Source organism: Nerophis lumbriciformis, linkage group LG29 (genome assembly GCF_033978685.3).
Source record: "Nerophis lumbriciformis linkage group LG29, RoL_Nlum_v2.1, whole genome shotgun sequence".
Classification (NCBI taxonomy): Eukaryota; Metazoa; Chordata; class Actinopteri; order Syngnathiformes; family Syngnathidae; genus Nerophis; species Nerophis lumbriciformis.
In genome coordinates, this window is record NC_084576.2 from 8,523,404 (window position 1) to 8,535,764 (window position 12,361).

Consider the following 12,361-nt stretch of genomic DNA (forward strand, 5'->3'; position numbering starts at 1 on the left):
GAATCGCTCCCACTGCCCTCTAGTCCTTCACTCTCACTTTCCTCATCCACGAATCTTTCATCCTCGCTCAAATTAATGGGGAAATCGTCGCTTTCTCGGTCCGAATCGCTCTCGCTGCTGGTGGCCATGATTGTAAACAATGTGCAGATGTGAGGAGCTCCACAACCTGTGACGTCACGCTACTCGTCTACTACTTCCGATACAGGCAAAGCTTTTTTATCAGCGACCAAAAGTTGCGAACTTTATCGTCGATGTTCTCTCCTAAATCCTTTCAGCAAAAATATGGCAATATCGCGAAATGATCAAGTATGACACATAGAATGGACCTGCTATCCCCGTTTAAATAAGAAAATTGCATTTCAGTAGGCCTTTAAGTTGTTCAACAGTGTACTAATAGGATGAAATTTAAGAAACTGTTCAAACTCAAAGTGTTTCATCTCACTATGTGAAATACAACTTTATAAATATATAATATATAGTGAATTAGTTATTTTTTAGAATGTTATTATTTCTGGAGTAAATTGTGACAAAATTGAGAACAGGAAGTGAAAAAAAGCGTTACCAAATGCTATGAAATGGAAAAGGGGTAAGCTCTGTTCTCTTCCTACTCCTTTACGAACATGTTGAAAAGAAAAACTGGAAATTGTGATTTATCATATCGTAATTGTATGCATGTTCGAAATAAACTTAAACCATAAACCATACCTGTGGTGGCATTTAAGTAACATTTCAGTGCCTACCTGTGGTGATGTCAATGTGTGTCACATTTGCAGAGGCACTCAAAGCAAAGGATGAGCTACTGTTGTCCAGCAGGCTGCGAAGTAAGTCTATTGTGTCGACACTGGTCACATTTAGCTCGATGGACACTTGGTACTCATAGTGGACAAGATGTTCTGTAGGGAAAAAACATTTTAAACTTAATGATGTTGACATTTTTTTTACAGCCCCAAATGAAGAACATCTGAATGATGGCTGGATTTTTCCCAATCTAAGTTCTGCGTATAGAGCAGGACTTTTACTAAGTCAGTTCTATCACTCACCCAAAAACGTGTTCCAGTAAACCAGAGGGGTGTTGACATACATAGACTTATGTTCTATTATAGGATACAACAGAACAGATAATGCTATGTTTACATCGATAGTGTACAAACTGTACTTGCGAGACGTGTAAGAATGTTAACAAGTGAGATGCCTGAGACGCATATCAGGCCGTACAGTATTTTTTTTAATTGCTGCTTTTACACAACCTCATGTCCTGATTCCGCAAGCCTTTTTGAAGCAAACAAGCGTATTCCCAGCAGGAAGTCGAAGAAGAATAAAAATGCTGCATACATGCACTGTTCTCACCTATAGGAATATTTGGATTTTGGTAAAAGTTATAAAAAATACCTAAGATAGTCCAACATAGAGGGACAAAGGTGGTAAAAATGTGGCTTTCACGGACACGATCGAGAGGGCAGTGACCACGTTAGCAATGTCTGTTTGAACTTGAGGATGACCTGTAAAAAAGCCTGTTTGTGATAAATGTACTTTTCTTATTCTGCAAATACTTATATACCAACACTTCTTGAAGGGGACCTACACTTTTTTTTGGAATTTTGTCTATCATTCACAATCCTTGTGGTAGACAAGAAGACAAAGTTGTTGGTTTTTTTTATTTGCTTTCAAATTCGTAGTAATCTGCTCATTCCAGGTGGATAGCAATGCTGCTAATTGGATCAATTCATTCTGCCAAACAAACGCAGATACTTAATAAACGCATATTTATTTTTGCCTCTGCAGTTGCGCTGAAGGGCGACATAAATAAACTTTGACTGATTTGATTGAAAAAGAATACGTTTCTTTGCAGTTGATTTTTGCTACAAATATTAGTCTCATCTACAATTCATGTCTGCAGTTGTTTTGATGGTGTGAAGTTCATATTTTGTCTCAATTAGCTATAGATGTCCCTGTTGTACAGCAATGTTTGCTAGCAATATCAAGATTCAGTATATGCTGTTGAGGCTACCAGAGATTGTATTCATCTACTTTATTAATACTATTAAGGATATTTTCTTGATGCTAAAGAATAGCACCAAGACGCTATAATGTGGTCATCCGTGTAGAATAAAGCATTTGGCTTTACGGCACAACAACAACAGCTTTTCATTTCTGCTGTGAAAATCAACAAAGAAAATACAGTAAATTGGACCTACAATCACAATATTTATCACTAGGACTTAACATGACGGTAGTTTATTTGCACAAAAAGTTATATTTTGGCATAGGAACCACAAAAGAACACATACTAATTCGAGTTCTTGTCCTTTTTTAGGTTTAGTTCTGCTCTCAAACACTAATATATTCGAGAATGAATTAGACATTTGTATGTGAAATGTTATATTGTGCTGCAGTGTGTGTGTGAAGGGTATGATAACTGGTTATCTTTCAGGTGTCCTATTAAGATTGTCTGCTATTACAATCTTGCAGTGCTATGGTGAATGTGCATATTATGAATTGTTTGCTAGTGCATTGCATTTGTGCTGCTGACCAGTGTGATTTATTAAATTAGTACTTTTTGCAACACAACTTTTCTCTTTTTGTCTTGTTAGTGTACCAATATTACAAATTGTATAGAAGTACCTTGCTACCTAATGGTCTTGTGAAAATAGGCAGTCACACACTCTATATAGGCACTGTTAACATACGTATTAAGCTATATGGTACGTCATTGGGCTAATGATAACATAGTGTAAGTACAAACCCCGTTTCCATATGAGTTGGGAAATTGTGTTAGATGTAAATATAAACGGAATACAATGATTTGCAAATCCTTTTCAACCCATAATCAATTGAATGCACTACAAAGACAACATATTTGATGTTCAAACTCATAAACTTTTTTTTTTTTTTTGCAAATAATAATTAACTTAGAATTTCATGGCTGCAAAACGTGCCAAAGTAGTTGGGAAAGGGCAGGTTCACCACTGTGTTACATGGCCTTTCCTTTTAACAACACTCAGTAAACGTTTGGGAACTGAGGAGACTCATTTTTTAAGCTTCTCAGGTGGAATTCTTTCCCATTCTTGCTTGATGTACAGCTTAAGTTGTTCAACAGTCCGGGGGTCTCCATTGTGGTATTTTAGGCTTCATAATGCGCCACACATTTTCAATGGGAGACAGGTCTGGACTACAGGCAAGCCAGTCTAGTACCTGCACTCTTTTACTATGAAGCCACGTTGATGTAACACGTGGCTTGGCATTGTCTTGCTGAAATAAGCAGGGGCGTCCATGGTAACGTTGCTTGGATGGCAACATATGTTGCTCCAAAACCTGTATGTACCATTCAGCATTAATGGCGCCTTCACAGATGTGTAAGTTACCCATGTCTTGGGCACTAATACACCCCCATACCATCACAGATGCTGGCTTTTCAACTTTGCGCCTATAACAATCCGGATGGTTCTTTTCCTATTTGGTCCGGAAGACACGACGTCCACAGTTTACAAAAACAATTTGAAATGTGAACTCGTCAGACCAAAGAACACTTTTCCACTTTGTATCAGTCCATCTTAGATGAGCTCAGGCCCAGCGAAGCCGACGGCGTTTCTGGGTGTTGTTGATAAACTGCGCTCCCCTTACTCACCATTGTGTGTTATACTCAGAGGTGGGTAGAGTAGCCAGAAATTGTACTCAAGTAAGAGTACTGTTACTTTAGAGATTTATTACTCAAGTAAAAGTAAGGAGTAGTCACCCAAATATTTACTTGAGTAAAAGTAAAAAGTATGTTGTGAAAAAACTACTCAAGTACTGAGTAACTGATGAGTAACATACACACACATATCATATATATATATATATATATATATATATATATATATATATATATATATATATATATATATATATATATATATATATATATATATATACACACACACACACACACACATATATACATATATATATATATATATATATATATATATATATATATATATATATATATATATATATATATATACATATACATTGATATATACAGTATATAATTTATATTTATTTATTTTGCCGTTTTTGTTTACATGTTAAAGGTGTTTTAATGAATATACATGCATGTTTAACACATATAGATTCCTTTCTTTCATGAAGACAAGAATATAAGTTGGTGTATTACCTGATTCTGATGACTTGCATTGATTGGAATCAGACAGCAGTGATGATAACGGCCACGTTTTCAAATGGAGGAGAAAAAAAGTTCCTCCTTTCTGTCTAATACCACATGAAAGTGTTTGGTTTTTGGCATCTAGTGTTTGGTTTTTGGCATCTATTTTGTCCAGCTTCCATATTCGTTTTTATACACTTTACAAGAAATACATTGGCGGCAAACTCCGTAGCTTGCTAGCTTGTTTGCGCTGGCTTTCGGAGACTATTATTTTGAAAGCGCATGCGCGATGGAGCGGCACTTTTATTGTGAAGACAGGAACTGTGTAGTCAGTCTTTAGGCTTTTGACGAGATGTACGGTTGAAAAAAAAAAGGTCTTTTTTCCTTCACAATTTTGATTGATTGATTGGAACTTTTATTAGTAGATTGCACAGTACAGTATATATTCCGTACAATTGACCACTAAATGGTAACACCCCAATGGGGCAGGGCCGACATCCGGGCAACTGAGCTACATACGGGTTCTTCGAGCCATAGCAACCTGACTGGCGTTGAAAACAAACCGTCGCCATTACTCTTTAACCTGTCGACCTGCGCTGATTAAACCCGTCATTCTGCCTCCAAAATGCCAAAAAACTGTGTTGTTTTTGGTTGTGCAAACCACAACTGGAAACAGGGAAAACAAAGGTCGTATTTTGTTCTGCCAAAGCGTGCTAAAAGCCCACAGAGACGAGACAAATGGCTCGCAGCTTTACACCGGGAAAACGAGGACGGTTCTTACTGGAGTCCCCCAAAATCCCGGGTCGTGTGTTCGGATTACTTCGTTTCTGGTAAATATAAGGAACAAAAATCCACCTTCTTAACCACAACTTGGCTATACCGTCCATGCTAATGTTGAACCCGTTGAATTTTTACTGAATAACGTTCGACAGCTGAAGTTGTTGTTGTTGCACAACAATAACATACGGTATAAAGGCTATTTCCAGTAATTCAGCAAATAATAAATCATAATACTGAACTGAATTTGAATGAGCTCTCTACAGATATAATAAATATACAGATACTGGTAGCCACCGTGTCATCCTTATTATCATTTATCAACATACCTTGGGTGATTTAACCATTTTTATGTGATTTATTCGTTATATAACAACCGAAGCTAACAACCGACCTGGTGCGCTTGTGAGGTAGACATAAAGATTTCCAAATTCCATGTCCGGCCATTGTGTAGGATTATCAATCCACGCATCTGCTGGAAGGCGGTAAGGGCAGTCGTTTAATCCAACTACAGAACATTTTAACTCGTATCTTAACCTAGCCTCACTGGAAAGACTATTTACATAATCATACGCCATTTAGAACAGTTTAAAATGCCGTGAAACCTCGTTAAATGCATTTTCTGTCAATGCTGTGTTCGCTGTGAGCTGGTTTGTTTTCAACGAATTCAATATGGCGACCGCGTTGCTAGGGGATTGGAGGGCGGAAGTGACGTAGGTCCGCCCTCGCCCATAAGTTTTTCAACTTGTTTAAGTCGGGTCATGTGACCGCCTGGCTCTGTTTGATTGGTTCAACGTCACCAGTGACTGCATCTGATTGGTGGAACGGAGTGAACGTCACCAGTGACTGTATTTGTTGAAACGCAGGCACTATGACAGACCAAAACAAACAAAGCGTGCATTAACAGATCGATAAAAATTAGTAGCGAGTAGCGAGCTGAATGTAGATAAAAGTAGTGGAGTAAAAGTAGCGTTTCTTCTCTATAAATATACTCAAGTAAAAGTAAAAGTATGTTGCATTAAAACTACTCTTAGAAGTACAATTTATCCCAAAAGTTACTCAAGTAGATGTAACGGAGTAAATGTAGCGCGTTACTACCCACCTCTGGTTATACTCAATGGTTAACTGGACATCTTTATGTGCTCGACGCCTCAATCATTGGTATGTTTTCATCTACAAAACCATTCTGGGTATCACTCCATCTTATCTGTCTTGTCTTTTAACAAAGAAACAAGGAAGTCACAATCTTCGTTCAATGAATGTTCTGCAATTTGTCGTCCCCAAAGTAAGAACTGAACTGGGCAAGAAAGCATTTAGGTTTTCAGCACCGAAGGCTTGGAATAACCTACAATCGAATATTAAACTTCAAACCCTAGTTACGTTGAATGAATTTAAAGCTTCTGTGAAAGGACTGCAGTCTACCTTGTCTGTATGCACATGTGTCATGTGAGCAAGTTTTAATGTTGTAAATGTGATGTTTTATGTATTTGTTTACTGTTTTTAATGTAACCTTGCTGCTGCCCTCTTGGCCAGGTCTCCCTTGGAAAAGAGATCTTTGATCCCAATGGGATTTTACCTGGTTAAATAAAGGCTAATAATAATAATAAACGGTTTTCGCCTTGCATAGGAGAGTTTTAACTTGCACTTACAGATGTAACGACCAACTGTAGTTACTGACAGTGGGTTTCTGAAGTGTTCCTGAGCCCATGTGGTGATATCCTTTAGACACTGATGTCGCTTGTTGATGCAGTACAGCCTGAGGGACCGAAGGTCACGGGCTTAGCTGCTTACGTGCAGTGAATTCTCCAGATTCTCTGAACCCGTTGATGATATTACGGACCGTAGATGGTGAAATCCCTAAATTCCTTGCAATAGATGGTTGAGAAAGGTTTTTCTTAAACTGTTCAACAATTTGCTCACGCATTTGTTGACAAAGTGGTGACCCTCGCCCCATCCTTGTTTGTGAATGACTGAGCATTTCATGGAATTTACTTTTATACCCAATCATGGCACCCACCTGTTCCCAATTTGCCTATTCACCTGTGGGATGTTCCAAATAAGTGTTTGATGAGCATTCCTCAACTTTATCAGTATTTATTGACACCTTTCCCAACTTCTTTGTCACATGTTGCTGGCATCAAATTCTAAAGTTAATGATTATTTGCAAAAAAAAAAATGTTTATCAGTTTGAACATCAAATATGTTGTCTTTGTAGCATATTCAACTGAATATGGGTTGAAAAGCATTTGCAAATCATTGTATTCCATTTATATTTACATCTAACACAATTTCCTAACTCACATGGAAACGGTGTTTGTAAAAGAAGCTGGGCGCCGTTCATAAGCCACCAAGTAAATGAAACAGGTCTTATGTGTTATTTCCATGGTTTATGATGGAAATATTGTTTTTCAACAAACAAAACTAAGGTTCAACCCCTGAGGTTCCAGTTTTTCAACGTCAATTCAAATTAATTCCACTCACCATCTCCTGTTGCTCTCTTGATAATGTGTCGTTCTTCTGAGTGTAATTGACCATTTAACTAAATGAAATTAGACTTACAGTCAATGACCAATGTTTATTTGAACATACATCAAAATGCATTGTAAAGCACATTGGCCTACCCATTTGATGACATTCCCTGTTTTCAGGATACAGAGTGTCGCCAGGAGAATGATCAGGCCATTCTTATATTTTGCCATTCCTATATCAAGAAGGAAAAGACAAACAAAGAGTGGTGAAGATAAAATACATTAAAATTAATTTCCTTCAGTACCTTCTAGACTTCTGATTCTTCTCTACTCAGTGGCCTAGTGGTTAGAGTGTCCGCCCTGAGATTGGTAGGTTGTGAGTTCAAACCCCGGCCGAGTCATACCAAAGACTATAAAAATGGGAGCCATTGCCTCCCTGCTTGGCACTCAGCATCAAGGGTTGGAATTGGGGGTTAAATCACCAAAAATGATTCCCGGGCGTGGCCACTGCTGCTGCCCACTGCTCCCCTCACCTCCCAGGGGGGGAACAAGGGGATGGGTCAAATGCAGAGAATAATTTCGCCACACCTAGTGTGTGTGTGACAATCATTGGTACTTTAACTTTAACTTCTCTCTCAAAGAGAAATATTTTTTTTATCTGCTATATAATTGAATGCATCTTCGGTCAGTTCAAATGAGTTCAGTCAGCAACTTGTATCAATGCTTTTAGAGCATTTGTTCCGTAAGTGAACCATAAAGTGGCGAGGGAACACTCTTCCTGTGCTTTTTTGCAATTTACACACCTTAAGTTGTCTTTGAAATATTTTCCACCAACCAGAAAAACATCTGCATTATGTTTGTTTTGTGGGCATAAAGTCCAGCAGAAGGGAATCGTTGTCAGAAGAATAAAGACCTGTGGACAAGAGTTGAAAGAAAAAAAAGCAGTTGATTTGTATTCATTAGTACTGTAAAACTACAAAAAATACCTTATAAGAAGGTCCATTCCAATCATTCCACCAATACTATGAGCTGTATTTAAATCTTCCTACTTTAACATTGTCAGAGAGTTTTAATGTAAAATGCATGTTTTTATTTTGGTTGTAGCTTGTAGCTTGACTAATATATACTGGATGTGTTCACATGCGTGCAAGGTGAAGCATGAACCTGAATTTTGCATTTTGTAACACATGGATGGAACTTTCCAGCATTGGGACAGCGTGGCGAAGTTGGTAGAGTGGCTGTGCCAGCAATCGTAAGGTTGCTGGTTACTGGGGTTCAATCCCCACCTTCTACCATCCTAGTCACGTCCGTTGTGTCCTTGGGCAAGACACTTCACCCCTTGCTCCTGATGGCTGCTGGTTAGCGCCTTGCATGGCAGCTCTCGCCATCAGTGTGTGAATGGATGAATGTGGAAATAGTGTCAAAGTGCTTTGAGTACCTTGAAGGTAGAAAAGCGCTATACAAGTATAACCCATTTATTGTAACAACAGAAATCAGCAAACTCATCAAAGGTCCCCTATTAAAGTACTTTTTCAATAGTTTTGCTGCTTGTGATGAAAAGTGTTGGAACACAACTCTCAAGTCACTCCAAAAAGATCAGCATGGTGTTAAAGTGCAGCCAGTGCAAACAGAAAGTGGTTTTAACTTCCCTGTAGCATGAATACCTTGAACCTTGCATACTTTGCATATACAACATGTCATGCAGAAACTTAAGCAGGGTAAAAACTTCATTTTCATCTCCAAACTGCACTGCATAATTGAAAAGAACTTGAATGAAAATATGCAGGAAGAGACCTCAGGTGTCTAGTAATGATAATAATAATAATAATAATAATGATTATAACAGTAATTATAATAACAACAGTAATGGATTATAAAGTGTTGGAATGTCTAGTTTTGCCCTGACACAATCATTTGTTTAACTTGACGCCTCTTCCAAATGCCTGACATTCTGTAGAAGAGTAATTAAAGTCTTTAGGCTCATGTTCAAGGACATTTTGTATTATTTACTTGTTTTTAACTTGAAGTTTTACTCAAAAGCATATTTTTTTTCTATACAATCTTTCATCTTCCAAATGAGTCAAGGTCGGTTACTTCTTGTCAAATAAATAAAGGAAAATGCCATCATCTGGACTATTGTGAAAATAAAAGGCACAACATACTATCAAAGACTGACGCAGTCTGGCGGATGAAAAATGAATCAACACCACAGTACAACACAATTAATTGCTGAACAAGAAGATCGTGTTCACCACACACAGGAATATGTTGGCAGTAAATAATGACAGTCATTATTACAATTATGCATCCAAACAACTGGATGTATGCCAATTTCTAATATATCAAGCGATATACAGTATGTCATTAATTTATCGTTAAGGTGTTGCTCAATCCATATCCTGTACTTAAGTATGCATGTATTAATAATTCAACTCATTCATCTAAATTAATTTGATCTAAAAGTATTATCAGAATCAGAATCAGAAATACTTTATTAATCCCCGAGGGGAAATTAAAATTGTCAGCACAATCCTATTCAAGATCAGACAAACATTACAAGGAGACAGAACAGGATCGCTGACGGGTCTGCCAACTTCCGGCGCCCCTTACAAAAAAGGTGAGGTACAGGTAAACAATGGAGGGGAGAAAAAAATAAATTAATACATTTAAAAAATAAATAAATAAATAATTATTAATGGACATGCATTTTTATTTACTCGTAATTTAGTCAAGTATTTACTATGTTTGGATTGCTTGTATGTAGGGAGGTGTACCGAGACTCTGTACCATTAATGACAGTAAAGACATTGAAAAACTGGGTGGGCATCAGGAAGAGCATCCGGTATAAAAACTCAGCCAAATTCATTTTGCCATTGTCCTACTGTTCAGTTCAGTTAGGTGTCAGTTTATTTCCAACATGCATACGATACAATGTGATGCGTCACATATTTCCAGTTGTTTCATGACCGCACGTCCGAAAAGGAGTAGGAAGAAGCAGAGTTTATTTAATCCTACCTCTTTTCATACCATAGCAATTTGATCCCATTTCCTTGTTCTCTGTTTGTAACACAACATTGAATCAACAAATAATAAATAAATAATTAATATGCCATAGTAAGTAAACAAATAGCAAATACACAAGTAATCATTATCTCAAAAAAAAAAAAGTTCAAGATGTTCATCATAATTCTTCTTCTTTGTACTTGTGAACACTTGTAGTTTGAACCGTCTCTTAACTGAATCATATTGGTGCTTTGTTTGATTTCTTTGCTTAATCCATTCTATAATTTAATTCTACATACTGATATACAAAAGGTTTAAGTGTTGTTCAAGCATACAAATGTTTTAAATTAGATTTTCCTCTAAGATTATATTTCTCCTCTTTTGTTGAGAAGAATTGTTGTACATTCTTGGGTAGCAGGTTATAGTTTGCTTTGTGTATAATTTTAGCTGTTTGCAAATGCACCAAATCGTTGAATTTGGTGCATTTCATTTGGATATAGAGAAATTTGTTTGTTCTCTATGTCCAACATTATTTTCTAACTGATCTTTTTTGCAACACAGTTAGTGAATGAAGTGCACTTTTGTAGTTATTTCCCCATATTTCTACACAATAACTCAGATATGGTAACACTAGCGAGCAGTAGAGAATATGAAGTGATTTTTGGTCCAAAACATATTTTGCGTTATTCATCATTGAAATATTTCTTGCCACCTTATGTTGTATATTTTTTATATGAGATTTTCAGTTAATTTTATCATCTATTATTACACTGACAAATCTAGTTTCTTTTACCCTTTCAATGTCTACTCTGTCTATTTTTTATTTGTGTTTGACTTTCCTCCTACTGTTACCAAATAATGTTATTTTAATTTTACTGAGATTCAATCTGCAAATAATACTAACTTTAAGTGCTGTGGGGACCTATGCTGTGATAAAGGCTTAGTTTTATTACAACAGTATTTCTACACATTCTTTTCTCTTTCTGTCCAAAAACGTAATTTTTAACACAGGAAGTAAGCAAACTTGAACGGAAAAAAGTAAGCATATGAGTTACAGTAAGTGTGGACATGTAAAAGACAGAATGTTGTAGATTAATCATTAAATTACTGACACGTGAAGGTTTAGGATTAAGTAGGCGTAGCTATTTCCTCCTCTTTCTGGGGGGCATAATGAATTATGTGGCCATGATGTTCCTCTTTGGAACTTGTCAAGCATGTCCAAAACAAATGTTCTTGACCAGATACAGTTTCTGACCTACCGGTACTTTTTATTATTGGTTTAGTTGCAATAATGATAATTTGGGACGAGTTCTGGACAACTCCAATCACTGGGTTTTGGCACCTTGAACACAAATCAAACCCATACAGTCTGTACTTTGACTACAAAAATAGACTATGCCACTATAACAGCTCATTATCTCTATCCAACATGATAACTCATTTTACACACCAATTCAGTACAACCCAAATCAGTAGAGATCATTATTATTATCATTGATTTGACTCATTCTAGTATGGGAAAGAAGTCTACCATTACTGTAGAAAAAGGAACAAATTAAAGAGGGTGAAGTCATCCGTTTTCTTACCTTAGTTCAAATGTCACACGTCTCCTGCTGATAGACCAACAATCACTTGTTTGTCTGCAGTGAGCCCATTTCATAATAAGAAGCTCCAAGTTAGTGAGGGGGTAAAGCTGCTAAACCCGTATACTAAACAATGGGAAACATGCTGATGAAATACAGTCCGGGTCACACACACACACACACACACACACACGCATGTAACATTTTCCCTTTTGTTTCCTTGTGTGTGTGTGTGTGTGTGTGTGTTTGTGTGTGTGTTCTGGCAATGCCTACTTAATGGGGACTGTTTACACAGTCACCTTTAGGGGACCTCTGACGATATGGGGACAAAAAAACAGGTCCCCTAAAGGGAAACCTTTTAAAATGACAGTCAGATCCATTCTGAA

The 12,361-nt window shown here is 37.1% G+C and overlaps 1 protein-coding gene across 1 annotated transcript in view; it reads right to left on the reverse strand.

Annotated features, from left to right (window-relative positions):
- The window catches only part of LOC133571910 (uncharacterized), a 145,889-nt gene extending 133,769 nt beyond the window's left edge, over positions 1-12,120 (reverse strand). The window contains exons 1-5 of the mRNA XM_072911827.1: positions 11,979-12,120; positions 8,193-8,302; positions 7,543-7,622; positions 7,403-7,460; positions 741-893 (exon numbers count right to left, since the gene is read on the reverse strand). Of these exons, the coding sequence (XP_072767928.1) occupies positions 741-893; positions 7,403-7,460; positions 7,543-7,620 (289 nt within the window). The 5' untranslated portion in view covers positions 7,621-7,622; positions 8,193-8,302; positions 11,979-12,120. The remainder of the gene's footprint in view (positions 1-740; positions 894-7,402; positions 7,461-7,542; positions 7,623-8,192; positions 8,303-11,978) is intronic.
- Between the last annotated feature and the right edge of the window lie 241 nt (positions 12,121-12,361).